Source organism: Pelobates fuscus, chromosome 13 (assembly GCF_036172605.1).
Source record: "Pelobates fuscus isolate aPelFus1 chromosome 13, aPelFus1.pri, whole genome shotgun sequence".
Lineage (NCBI taxonomy): Eukaryota > Metazoa > Chordata > Amphibia > Anura > Pelobatidae > Pelobates > Pelobates fuscus.
The window spans coordinates 161,021-175,136 of record NC_086329.1 but is presented as its reverse complement, the minus strand read 5'-3'; the positions used below and the strand labels follow the sequence as shown (position 1 = coordinate 175,136).

Sequence of the window (14,116 nt, the reverse complement as noted above, 5' to 3'; positions counted from 1 at the left end):
CTGTGTGTACTGTCTTTGCTGTGTGCTGAGTGTGCTGTCTGTGCTGAGTGTGCTGAGTGTACTGTCTTTGCTGTGTGTGCTGTGTGTGCTGTGTGTGCTGTGTGTGTTATGTATACTGAGTGTGCTGTCTGTGCTGAGTGTACTGCCTTTGCTGAGTATGCTGTATGTGCTGTCTGTGCTGAGTGTACTGCCTTTGCTGTGTGTGCTGTGTGTGCTGTGTGTGCTGTGTGTGCTGTGTGTGTTATGTGCACTGAGTGTGCTGTCTGTGCTGAGTGTACTGTCTTTGCTGTGTGTGCTGTGTGTGCTGTGTGTGCTGTGTGTGTTATGTGTACTGAGTGTGCTGTCTGTGCTGAGTGTACTGTCTTTGCTGTGTGTGCTGTGTGTGCTGAGTGTGCTGTGTGATAACCTCTTAGTTTGTTTGTACTTTATAACTTTGTGATTGCTGACTTAATTCATTCCCTATAGGAAGTAATGGGTGTCCAAATTTCAGTAATTAACGTGTCAAAGTGAAACATTTTTTCTCCCTTTGGTCAGCTCCAGTAGCGCTGCTCGCTGTGTATTCAAATAAAAAGCGCATCATTGCTGTGTGTCGTATCCTATGCGATATTTGTGCTTTCCAAGTCAATGTGACTTGGATAACGTTTAGGGTATGAGATTTATACATAACAATGGGACACACTGGGGGGAATGAACGCTACTTTTTGGAAATCATCCCCAATGTGAATTTCAGCAGAATTGGAAAAACTCTCAGTGAATTGTGTTTTCCATTTCGTTAATGTGGCCAAAGCCATGAAATTCTGACAGTTATCACCCGGACTCGCCAATCAGTAAACCCTGTATGTAGATAACATGACAAGAGAATGTATTAAAGTCAAAGTGTAAAATCTGAATATTCTAATCTGGCAGCAATAGGTGTCTCTAATGCAATTCATCAGTTGGTAGCAAAGGGGTTAATATGGTTTGAAATCATAGGATAAAACACTTGTTTTGTTAATTGGATATTTGCATCAGATTGAAGGGATGTCGTTATATTGTTTGTGTGTTTCATGGGTTTTGTAGTGTTTGCTTGGCATTGAATGCAGTTTGAGTGCATTGTGTGTTTGTAAAGGAAGATCTGATTACCATACTGGGAGGGAAGGTATAAATAGAAGTGCCTGTAGACAGAGACTGTTAAACCAGTTTGAAAAGGGAAGCAGGTCACATCACACCTGTTTTCTATGTGCCATTGTGAGGACACTTCCAATGGGATGTACTAAGACTTCACAGCTCAATAGGTGTCCACAGCCAGGCAGCTCTTGGACCTCCATGAGAGCAGGGAAGAGGATTGCCTGATACTTACTCAGCAAAGGGGCAACTCTGGCCACTGAGCACTGAATATGCCTCCTCACATGATGCTGGATTGTCCTGATGGGAAGAGACTGAGTCCAAAGCTTGGCCCAGACTGCACTGACAAGCGGGGTTCCTCCCGGCCCTGCAGCCAGGAGCTTGGCATTAAGTGTGTCCTTGTGGGAGATGGGGCAGTGGGCAAGACTAGTCTAGTGGTTAGTTATACTGTGAATGGTTACCCGACTGAATACCAGCCAACAGCCTTGGACACGTTTTCCGGTAAGCTGAGGTTTGTCACTGTGTTCTAACTCCTTTCTGGTGGCTTTACTTATTTGAGAAGATCAGTGGTACAATGCCAGGACATGCGATAGTCCTCTGACAATGCCAGCTGACTGCAGCAGGATGCATGCTTGGTGTTGGCGCTGGGTTCAATGTGGGCACTGAGCTCTCTGTGACTGCAGGGCTTGCGATGGCCACAAGGGGCACTTTAATTCTGAATTATTTGCAAAGCTCTGGGTAACAAGCCATCAGTAATGTATTCATTGGGTCTGATGTGCTTAGTGGTGGGTGAGTGTTGTGGGAGTTAGTACCTGTAATGGCTGTAGAGGATTTTGGGGTATCACATTATTAAACATGGTAATAATGTGTTGTTTATGCTTTGAATCTTGTCAAGAGTTAACCTATGCTCTTGTTAACACTTTCCAGCCCAGATCATAGAAGCCCTAGTTTTCCATCTGCAATCCCCTTCCTGTGTAATTGTTTGGATGGGTTGAATACAATGGGGTGTGACTGGCTGTGATTAACAAATAATTGTAATGTCCCTTTATCAGTCAATGTGGCACATTGTGGATTCTAGTGTTCATTGTTTTTTGTTTTATCCATGGTTATTCATTAAACTCCATATTTGGGGAATTATATCCAAAGCTCGAAAATTTAGCAGATCTGGAAAAATCTGCATATTCGCAGCATGGTAAATGGTTTCTCAATTTGGATTTAATCCATAAAAATAGTTAAGTGAATAACCAAGTGCAATAGAGTTGCAGTAATCTTTACTGTATCTGTGTGGACCTAATCTCTCCCTCATTTAATTGTATTTATTGCAATCATTTATGTAAAACCAAACACTCCATGACCTTTACTTGGCGAACCTTCTGATAATCAGCGTTTGGACTGTACGGAATTTGCTGCTGCTATATAATATAATACGCGTCTGGACTGTACGGAATTTGCTGGCGCTATATAATATAATAAATTTAATAAGCGTCTGGACTGTACGGAATTTGCTGGCGCTATATAAGCGTATGGACTGTACGGAATTTGCTGGCGCTATATAAATAATATAATAAGCGTCTGGACTGTACGGAATTTGCTGGCGCTATATAAATAATATAATAAGCGTCTGGACTGTACGGAATTTGCTGGCGCTATATAAATAATATAATAAGCCTCTGGACTGTACGGAGTTTGCTGGCGCTATATAATATAATATAATAAGCGTCTGGACTGTACGGAGTTTGCTGGCGCTATATAAATAATATAATAAGCGTCTGGACTGTACGGAGTTTGCTGGCGCTATATAATATAATATAATAAGCGTCTGGACTGTACGGAGTTTGCTGGCGCTATATAATATAATATAATAAGCGTCTGGACTGTACGGAATTTGCTGGCGCTATATAAATAATATAATAAGCGTCTGGACTGTACTTTGTATCCCTAGATTATTTGAAGAGACGCGAAGAGTGTCTGTCATTCCACAAATATCACAGGGTTATTGACTAAAGTCTGAACTGATGGGAATTTTACATTTTCGGCTAATATAACTAAAGTGGAAAACTCCAAATCCACCATGTTTTCAGTAAACCTGCAATAAATGAGGGCAGAATGTGTTTGTGGTTACCCCTCTGTCAATGTGTAATGTCCTTCACATGAATGGCTGTTGTGCAGTTTGTTCACTGGGCACCTGCTTTTACTGCGCTTGTTTTTTAATATTGTGATTCGCTGCCCCTGTGTGCAGCACAGAGTCAATGTTTATTTTATTTTTTTATTTTTGTTATTTTTACAGCGGTTTGTTCTAACCGTTACCTCAAACTTGTTTTAATTTTGGCCTAAAAGTGTAACTTTGCTGTCAATCCTGCCATGAAGCCAAAAAATAGTAAGAAAGGAGGGGTAAATTAGCTAAACTGGAAAACCGCAGAGGTGAACGATATCGCCAATATCTGATTAATGGTATTACAGGTTCTACTAGTTTCCATGGTAACTGCTTCACGTTCTCACTTTGCCCACAAATGACACTTTTTTTTTATATATAAATATCCCCACTGCGATCTCTTCCTGATAGTAGCTAGCGATAGGGTTAATGTAGGAACGGAACCAACATGTCCAGCAGCAAGTCTGCTTCAAGTATCGGTTAAGGGAGCCTTCCGGTTAAACCGGTTTCCAGAGTCTTGTCAGCTTTAAAGTTCTGATTAGATCTTCCCAGCAGTTAAGGAGTGTGAGACGTTACATGGTAGGCGTCTCCCTTCATTGTCAATCATGCTGCATGAGCTGTCCTCTTCAGATATTGTTCTGTATGATTGATAGATCTTACATACTTCACTGTCCTAAAGGAACGCAATATAACGTTTAAATAGGTCTACTTGGTAGCTGGTCTGTGTGTCTGTGTGTCTGTGTGTGTGTCTCACGGCTGAAAGTCCTAAAATGAAATCTAATTTATATATTGAGATAGCAGAATTTAAAAGCACTTTCTCACCTGTCAGTCATTGCACAATAGAAGCCTTAATGCCATCAGTGTAGCGAAAGGAAAGAGGAAAAATATGATCTCACATGTTCCTGTTATTGCGCAACAGTGCAGACAGCGTCAGGGGGGTAAAGGTGCCTGCTATAGGAGTGTTACTGTGTTTCCCAAAAAGGAGAAGTCAGACAGGGGCCGGGAGGGGGTAAGGGGGTGCAAATAACTCCCACAAAACAGCATTATGGCACCTGCACAGCTGGGGGAGGCTCAAAGTTAGATTATTATTATTGATGAGTTATGGGTTTGGGTGAATTCTGCCTTTGGAGCTACAACCAGCAGCACATCACACAACTTTTTCAATGGGGTATTACTTTTATTACTTCTATGTGAATTATACAACAAAATTGACTTTACTGCCAGTTGGACGCTTGTGCCACAATTAACGTTGACCAGGCCAAAGTCTAGGGCAGGCAATCTTTTAGCAGCACTGTGCCAAAATAAGATGGTGATGTCCTGTTGCGTGCCGGTCCTATATTTTTAAATTGAGGTGTGTATGTTGCTGTATTCTGCTTGTTATTTATACTGCAGTTGCTTTGTATCATTGTATTTGTGCGTATATGAGCTATTATATTTATGTTCATGAGTAGTTTGTGGTATTGTGTATAACTATGAATATGGGCTGTGTATGGGGGCTGCTTGTGGAATTGTGTGGATGGATATGTCACATTGTGTGTTTGGTAGTGTGTGTATGTGTTTGGGGTATTGCATGTGAGATGCTGCCTGTGGGGTTGTGTGCATGTATGTGGATTGTTAGTGGTGTTATGTTTGTGTGTGGGCTGTTCGTATTATTTGTATGAGTGGAGGGTTATTCTGCATTTCTGTGTATATCTAGCAGTGTGGATAGCTTCTCTGGGTTCTAGTGGGGACCAGGCTGGTTAGGTACAGGTCAAGGACAGGAGCTGCAACCACAGCTGCGGGCTCCTCTAATCCAGTGTGGATTCCCATTTACAAGTGCTGCAATGCATAAATTGAGGATTGTCCTTCACCACCTTTTCGTATATCTGAAGTTTCACTGGGACTTCTGATAGGCCAGATCCTGTTTGGCTCTGGCAGCCTTGAGTGCTGTGCAAAGACACGTCAAGTGCCGTGCATGGCACACTTGCCATAGGTTGCCTACCCCTGGTCTAGGGTGTAGTTGTGTTTGGATGAATATATATTGAATAGGTGCACCATCTCTTGTGTAATCTCTTGGTCAACGGTAACGTAAGCTGTAATTGAACTGCAATATCTGCCGTGCTATGGTAGATTACTGGGGAGTCACCGTGGGGACTTTGTGTGCAGTTTTGTTTTGTTTTGCTTATTTTGTTTGAATGGATACTTTATTATATCCTTGTGAATAGTGTAATATCACTAGATAATTTCACAGATCTTGCAATGTGTAAAATCAAACTACAATAAATTAAGAATAGGGACTAGAACTGATAAGAAACTGTTCTCTGTGTGTGGATGTCACTGTGTGTCTTACATCTGCTGTTGTATGATCTGGATGTGTTGCCCAAGAGACAGGGAACATCTTTTATTCCCCTGTAGGTGCAATGTTTGTCATGGACCCTCATCTCCCAGATCTTTTCACAGGTGTCAGGTGTCAGTCGTAACGCTTTGAACCTGAAGGAAATGAATCTTGGTACAGAGTGAGCCAAGACCACAGCTGGTTGACTGATCCACTGTTTTTTGTTTTTTTAAATTCTTTATTTTATTGATGCAGTGGAAAGCTGCGCATTATATTGACTTTTACAGGAGGTAAAGCATATCGTTTTACAATGGTGTGTACATCGCAGTAATGTCAGGTGAAACAGCACACGTTTTTCTTTTTTCCCATGTTACATAACAATTGTCAACAATAGTGCTTTTGATCGCTCCTTGATTCACGGCCCTCCACATTATAGTGTCATCCTATACGTGGTGTGCTTGTGGTACTCTGGGTTATTAAGAGCAATCAATTGCAGATTGTGGTGTCAGTGTTTTTGTACAAGGTAGTGTATTTCCAGTTTTGCACTAGCCTTCCGTTTTGTGCCCTCTGGAGGGGGAGTTGGGGTCATGTGTTAGGTCCCGGCTACTGCTAGGGTTGTGATTGCCCCTAACCTAGGGGGCAGCGGGGGGGGGGGGGGGGGGAGAGAGAGTGTGTGAATCTAATGTGAATCTGTGCGGTTATCCCTGGAACAGGTCGTGGTGTTAGTCCTAGCCTCGTGAGGTGTGTCTGCGTACGGACTACGGCATTGAGCGATGAACGTTAACAAAAACAAAAACAATAGATTATAACAAAACAGCATGCAATAACAGTGGGGTCCGGTTTGTCCGGAGTGGTTGGTTTCACTAGTCATGTCGCTAAGTCCTTGCGTGGGGTGCGGGGGGCAAACGGTATTGCGGTAGCTGGGTCCCCCATTTTGGATAGCCCCGTCTGTGCAGGTGTCTGGGTGGTGTCTGGAAGTCCTAGGCGAGTGGAGAGTGCAAGGACGTCAACCTCTGATGTGGCTCTGTGGGTAGTCCCGTTGTGGGTGATCAAGAGTACCCTCGGCAGTCCCCATCTATATTGTATGCCCGCCGTCCGTAGACGGCTTGTTAGGTGTTGGAGCGATCTCCGCCAGTGCAGAGTTGATCTGCTCAAGTCCTGAAATAATTGCAGGTTGGATCCTTCAAATGGTAAAGGGGTTTTGCCTCTCACTGCTGCCATTATTGCTGCCTTGTCTTGGGAGGTGTTGCATCGCAGTATGATATCTCTGGCCTCCGCTGGGGCTGTGTTGTTACCGGCCGGTAGGCGAAATGCGCCCTCCAGGGTGATTTTCCGGGCCATGTTTGGAGGCAAGATTGTGGCCAGAAGTCTTCTTGTGTAGTGAGGGAGCTCCTCTGAGGAGATGGTTACCGGCACTCCTCTGAGTTTAATGTGATTGCGGTCTTCTTGGGTGGCCACCTGTATCGCCAGCGCCTGATGGGCTGACTGTAAAGAGTGCAGGGTATCAGTAAGGTTCGACACGCCACCGTGCAATGTTTGAATTTCTCCCTCCACAGCACTCATGCGCTCTGTAGTTTGACGTACCTCCGTTTTCAGGGTTCCGAGGTCCGCGGCCAGCAGGGATTGTATCTCCTGCATCCAGTGTTGCAGGTCTTGTTTTGTGGCAAAGGTGCCGTCCCCAGAGCCTCCATGGGCCGGGGATGTGTTTGTTTGCGCGTCCTCTGCTCTTGTCTCTGGTGAGTGAGCTTTCTGCTGCTGAGCGGGGGAGGCCTCCGTGGCGGCCATTTTGGACGGAGCCTGTCTCTGTAACATCTCCCCGATGTTCGGCTGGTCTGCCGCCGCTGCCTGTTGCGGTTTCTGCGTGCGGCGTCCCATGGTTGCAGAGATGTCTGTGTCTGGTGGGATGGCTGTCTCTTCCCTGGCTGGGTGGTAGTACGCCCCTATGCTGTCGAGGAGAGTCTCCAGGCCTTGGGTCGCGGGCTTGAGGTAGGCGCGGTTGTATCGTTTCGCCTTCCCAGTCCTAGTTTGCTGGAAAAAAGGCATTGGTCGGTTCTGCACGGTGCCCCCGGTCTCGTGGTGTGCTAGTATCGATTGTGCGGGTATTGAGATTCGGGATATTTAGGAGTTATGTGCCGCAAGGTTGGGAGCCGATGGAGATGGCGTCCGTTCAGTTTCGCTCCCAAACCCCGCCCCCCCTGATCCACTGTTTTTGAAACATTTCTCTCCCAAAGATACGCTTATTTCCACCCATTGAATAACTGCAAGTTATTTATCATTTAACATTTTTTTTTATTATCCTTATTCCAAAGCACTTTACAAATCCGCACAGTTACTCAGTCTGGGTTAAAGACAGATGTGTAAATTGGCACCGTATCTGCCGTGGGCTTTCATCTAATATTTGTAAAACTATCCCCAGCAAGTGCAGCGTGAGTCTGAGACAGAGCACATTATCCTCTATGTGCATGCACAGACAAGAGTGGGTCAATCCAATGTGTTAATCAGTCGGCTGCCTGTACATTAATGCCAGGATAACACTCCTATCTCTTTGGGTGTCAAGGTAGCTCATTACTGCTGTGACCAAGTGCCCACTTCCTGATTCCAGCAGTGGTTTTATATACATGCTGACTGGCCCCAATCAGGGGCTCCTGAAGCCCTATACTGAATCTGGGAAACTGAATCTGGGCTTTGCTACATCTGGAACCATTCGTTGGCTATAATATTTACCCAGAGCTGCGATTTATATGTGAAGTAAGTCATTTATACACTTTTTTTTTTCCGTCTGTTCAGGGCCCTTGTAAACCTCTTACCTGTATGTTGGTTTGAATGTGTCTGTGAAATATTTTTGTTTGTTCAATATACTGCTCTGCAGAATATATCTGTGCTTTAAAAATAAAACATCAACTTGGTTCTTACTATGAAAATTAGTGACTTACGAATGTTTTATTGTGGGGTCTGAAAGCTTCGTAGATTAGCCAAAGAGTCACCAAACAGTCACTCTTCTTAGTCCCAGTGGCTTACAGGGACACTGTGAGCACCAAACCTGCAGGGCTCCACTGGAATCCCCTCTTAGAAGAATCTCTGCTTAGGGAATCTTGCCCTCTTGCCCCAGTAATGAGATGACACATGATTCTGGGAGTATAACTGATTTTATTGGAAACCATGCACTCTTTTAGTCTCCATTCAAAGCATAGATGATCACATCCTGGCATCTCTGCATCTTGGCGGAAATGATCAGAGTGCCCATTTTGTCAAAATAGCGCTCAGATTCATAAAGAATTGTCGATTTGTCTGGTCGCTATCAAAGTCCATGCCGAAAAGTGTTCCATAGCGATTGTCTCTTTTGTCGGTCAAACATCTGGTGCTCCTGTGGGGGGCTCTCAGGGAGCAATTAACCTGCTTAGTCTCTTGTACTTCCCTTCCAATTAGCTCCTGGCTTTCCGGGAAATGAGGAAAAACTGAGGTGGATGTAGACCGAGCAATGTGGGTCACCGTGGCCGAGCCAGAGTTCCAGAGAAATAGAGCTATATCCCGCTACAGTCCTCGTAGTTATCTCAAGCTTTCAGGAACCATTTGCTGGCACTGGGGAGAGGTACTCTAGGGTGTTTGACATCTTGGGGTAGTGATAGTCTTTTCGGGGAAGATTTGGGGGATAATCTGTCACACTGCATCCAACTGAATACTGTTCAAATCGTGGTCTATTGTTTCTGGGTACGATACTAGCTGCATGTATTATGCCCTCCCAAGACAGCTAGGTTTCCCATAACCTGACGCATACAGAGACTGCACACAGACAATATAGTAACATGGTGACTGTACGAAAACAATGAATGAAAGCAGTCTGTACGAGTTGTCATTGCAGGTGTAGCTTGTATATCTGCAGATATAATAAACAGAATGGAAAGGGAAATAAACAGGGGAACTCTTTGCAACAAATGTAGCAATAGACATAACTGTTTGCTTTCTAATATTAAGGGAGAGATTTAACACTAAATGAGACCATTACAAATGTTACAGAAACAATAGGTTGTGAGGCCCTGCTCAAGTGAGATTACAATTTGTAACAATTTATGCAACTAAAATGTAATTTTATATAGAGTTTTTATTTGTATTATTTACAGACTGGTTTCTAAATAAATTAATTGTAGATTAAAGCCATTACTAGGAGTATTATCTTGGTGGAGCTCTGTTATTCACTCACACACCAACAATATGGATCTCCTACATAAGAGGGATATCACGAGAGAAAAGGGATCTGGGCCCAAAATAGGGATATATCTTGTAAACAGGGACACTTGGGAGGTATGCTTCCATTGACTCATTGGTTGTATCCAGTCTAAGGTATTGAATGGCACACCGTATTAATATGTTCTGTTTGTGTCTTTCAGTTCAAGTGTTGGTTGATGGAGCTCCAGTTAAAATCCAGCTCTGTGACACAGCCGGGCAGGTATGACTCATTTTTTTCCCTTGTTCAAGAATAAATTGTAAATAGTCACTTTGATCACATATTGTGAAGTATCTTTCCTTCAGAATGTCACACTATAGTCTCACTATCATTTCTGAATATACGAATATATCCAGCTTCAACATAATCCATGTGACCATATTGAGTTCTGATTTTTTTTTTCTCCCCATGTTTAAAATGGGCACACCCAGACCCCTAAAATACTTTATCTTACTGAGAGTTCATCCTCTTTTATCACTTCACAAAAAATGAAGATTTCACAAGAAATTTCTATTTTTATAAATGAACCTTGTTATACCCCCTTGGCTGTCAATCAGATCCTGTTGCTTCTTGATTTGTTTTGCTCAATGGAACTAAACTCGCAAGGCAGCAATTGTCTTGCAAAGACTTCTCATTGAGCTGCACTGGTAAGTCTCTGATTGGACAGCCACAGAAAGGCTGGGTAGGATAGAAGAGGAGGGAATGCAAAGACTTCTCATTGAGCTGCACTGGTAAGTCTCTGATTGGACAGCCACAGAAAGGCTGGGTAGGATAGAAGAGGAGGGAATGCAAAGACTTCTCATTGAGCTGCACTGGTAAGTCTCTGATTGGACAGCCACAGAAAGGCTGGGTAGGATAGAAGAGGAGGGAATGCAAAGACTTCTCATTGAGCTGCACTGGTAAGTCTCTGATTGGACAGCCACGGAAAGGCTGGGTAGGAAAGAAGAGGAGGGAATGCAAAGACTTCTCATTGAGCTGCACTGGTAAGTCTCTGATTGGACAGCCACAGAAAGGCTGGGTAGGATAGAAGAGGAGGGAATGCAAAGACTTCTCATTGAGCTGCACTGGTAAGTCTCTGATTGGACAGCCACAGAAAGGCTGGGTAGGATAGAAGAGGAGGGAATGCAAAGACTTCTCATTGAGCTGCATTATGTGCTCTGAGCAATTATTGTCTCTTGAGTCTCTTTACCTGGCTAACCAAACCAGGAAGTAGCAGGGCTGACTGTCTGACAGTCCGGGTGTGGGGGGTGTTAACAAGGTTCATTTATAAACGTGACACTTTCTATTGAAATTTCCACTTTTTGTAAAATGGAAAAGAGGGCTGACTCGCATAATGCACTTCAGCAAGTTAAACTGCTGTTTGTTGCGTTAACCTTGCTGTGCTATTTGCATAGTAATGTGCACACACCTCTGGAGATATGCCATGTGCTACCTATATACTTTATCTGTTGGATATCGAAGCATGCAAGAGCGTGGCAAAATTTAAGTGCACCAGAAATATGTATCACTGTTTGTTTTTTGTGCAGAGTTTATTGGAAAAATCAAATAAAATATATTTATAATATAATAGGATAGTTATACCCCCTTCCTACCCCCAAGAGAAAGTAAAAGAACAGATCTGCGGTTTGTCTGTTTGTAATCCGCTGTGCACCTGCAGCTAATCCCAGCTTCAATAGTTCTAATTTAAACAAACCTGATTATCCGCACAACTGATAATTACTGGAAAAACGTGTAGCAAGGGACAAAGGCCTAGTTAGTTTGTTACTAAAATAAAACTCCTGAGAAGAAATTACAGGAAGTTTATTTTAAAGGATCACTATAGGGTCAAGAACACAAACATGTATTCCTAACCCTATAGTGTTAAAACCACCATCTAGCCCCCCTGGGCCCATCATGCCTTCATAAATATAGTAAAAAAATCTTACTGTATTCAAGCCTTAAGTTGTAACTCTGCATGCTGCTAGACTAAACAAGCAGTCTGCTGACATCATCAGAAGTGGTAGCCTGATCCAATCACTGTGCTTCCCCATAGACTGACAAGGAGGCAGATCAGGGGCAGAGCCAGCATGATTCAAACACAGTCCTGGCCAATCAGCATCTCCTCATAGAGATGAATTGAATCAATGAATCTCTATGAGGAAAGTTCAGTGTCTGCATGCAGAGGGAGGAGATACTGAATGTTTGGATGCGTTTTAGGCAGCCATGACCCAGGAAGGATCTCTAACAGCCATCTGAGGAGTGGCCAGTGAAACTATCACTAGGCTGTAATGTAAACACTGCATTTTCTCTAAAAAGATAGTGTTTGCCGCAAAAAGCCTGCAGGTAATGATTCTACTCACCAGAACAAATTCAATAAGCTGTAATTGTTCTGGTGACTATAGGGTCCCTTTAACTTTTTTTTCCATTTTTTTTTTCTCATTTAGCAAGTTAACGATTTATTGGATTTAATGAAGCTTTGGTCCTGTTTTGTTTTGGATTGAGGTTGTTTAGTAACTCTTCTGTTCTTCACTTTCCAGGAAGACTTTGACCACCTGCGATCACTCTGTTATCCCGAGACTGACGTATTCCTGGTGTGTTTTAGTGTTGTAAATCCCAGCTCCTTCCAGAATGTCACAGAGAAATGGATCCCAGAGATTCGGACCCATAGCCCTCACAGCCCAGTGGTTTTGGTTGGAACACAGGCTGACCTCAGGGACGATGTCAATGTGTTGATAAGACTGAACCGGTGCCACGTCAAGCCAGTGAGTGAGTCCCAGGCACAAGGAGTGGCACAGAAAATCAGAGCACATAGTTACATAGAATGCTCGGCCCTGACTCAGAAAAACATGAAAGAGGTGTTTGACACCGCCATTATCAGTGCCATCGAACACAAGGCAAGACTGGAAAAAAAACTGTCTTCTAAAGGCTTTAAAAGACTCTCCAAGTGCCGGTGGAAAAAATATTTCTGCTTTGTATGAATGTTACATCCACCATTGCTGCATTACTTGGACTGAGACCCCACTTTAGGGTTCTGACTACAAAGATGGAACTAGTCTTGTTGGTCTTTGAATAGAGAATGACCACAGAATGAGGACACTGGATTCCCATGGTCAACTTTTGGCTGATTGTGACACTTACATGTTCTTTGCTGGGAGTCTACTGCACAGTGTCTTTTGACTGGACACACTTAAAAAATCCAGTAAATGTTGGACTGAATGGTGGTAACTGAGAAGATACAATGACGTTTTCAACTTATGTTTATAAAGCAGGGCTTCCCAACCCAGTCCTCAAGTACCCCCTCCTTGTCCAGGATTTAGGGATTACCCTGTTGTGTATAGTGTATTTGTTGACACAACAGGGTAATCCCTAAATCCTGGACTGTTAGGAGGTACTTGAGGATTGGGTTGGGAACCACTTAATTGAATGATTAAATATGTTGTGACTGCTTCAGAAATATTTCAACATTTAAAGCATAAATATTTTGTATTTGATGTTTGTGATCAGTTGGAGGCTTTTTTTTTTGTGTGTGTGGTTATTTTAAGAACAAATCTCTTAAACTATACCCTATAATTATGGGAATGCTGAATGCTTGTTCCCCATGCAATTGTTTGGAGAAGCCTGTTTGGTATATTTTTGTATCCCTAGAAGATAATGGAAATGATAAAGAACAACAAAACTGAAAAAATAAGCAAAATGTATTTTGAAAGGATGTGGGTGGCAGTGGGCTACAAAATTATGGCTTCTTAAAAATGATTGAGAAAACATTGTGGTAATATCTGCTGTGTGTCTTTAAATATCCTTTATCTAAAGTGAAAATAACATTTTATGTTACAATCCAATGCAGTGTACGCTGAGATAAAGGAAATATCGAAAGTGCTTGCCTGAGGGAGTTCTGTGCTATTCAGTTAGCTGGCGAGGGGGATCGGAAAATCTTGCCCAAATGGTTAATGCTTTGCACAATGCAAGTGAGCCAGGGGTCTGTGCTGGCACTTCTAATTCATCAGATGGATTATATGACTGTATATTCTGTGCTGGTTCAGCTGTCCAGGACTGCTAGGGAGCAGTAATGGAGCTCTGTGCTTGCTTAGCTCAGCAAACTGGACCATCACGCTCCATTCCATCCCCTTCCACCGTGTCTGGGCAAATATAAATGGCTAGCTCTTTCGGAGTTTTATAAGCATTTCTAATCTGATGGGGCTAGTCACTAGGATGTTCCATACTGTGGAGAAAGATTGAGAAAGTGAGTAATTTTGAGGAGTACATAGACCGAGAATGGGCAACTGTGTTTTAGAGACTGTAGGGAAAAAAAGGTTAAACAGACTTGGTGAAGAAGAGCGTAAGTGTA

The 14,116-nt window shown here is 43.1% G+C and overlaps 1 protein-coding gene across 1 annotated transcript; it reads left to right on the top strand.

Moving 5' to 3' along the window:
* Nucleotides 1-1,191: 1,191 nt before the first annotated feature.
* Nucleotides 1,192-13,111, top strand: RHOV (ras homolog family member V). Its single transcript, XM_063440310.1, has 3 exons — nt 1,192-1,605; nt 9,956-10,014; nt 12,309-13,111. The coding sequence occupies exons 1-3, from the start codon at nt 1,377-1,379 to the stop codon at nt 12,747-12,749; spliced, it is 729 nt and encodes a 242-aa protein (XP_063296380.1). The 5' UTR covers nt 1,192-1,376; the 3' UTR covers nt 12,750-13,111.
* The last annotated feature ends 1,005 nt before the right edge of the window (nt 13,112-14,116 follow it).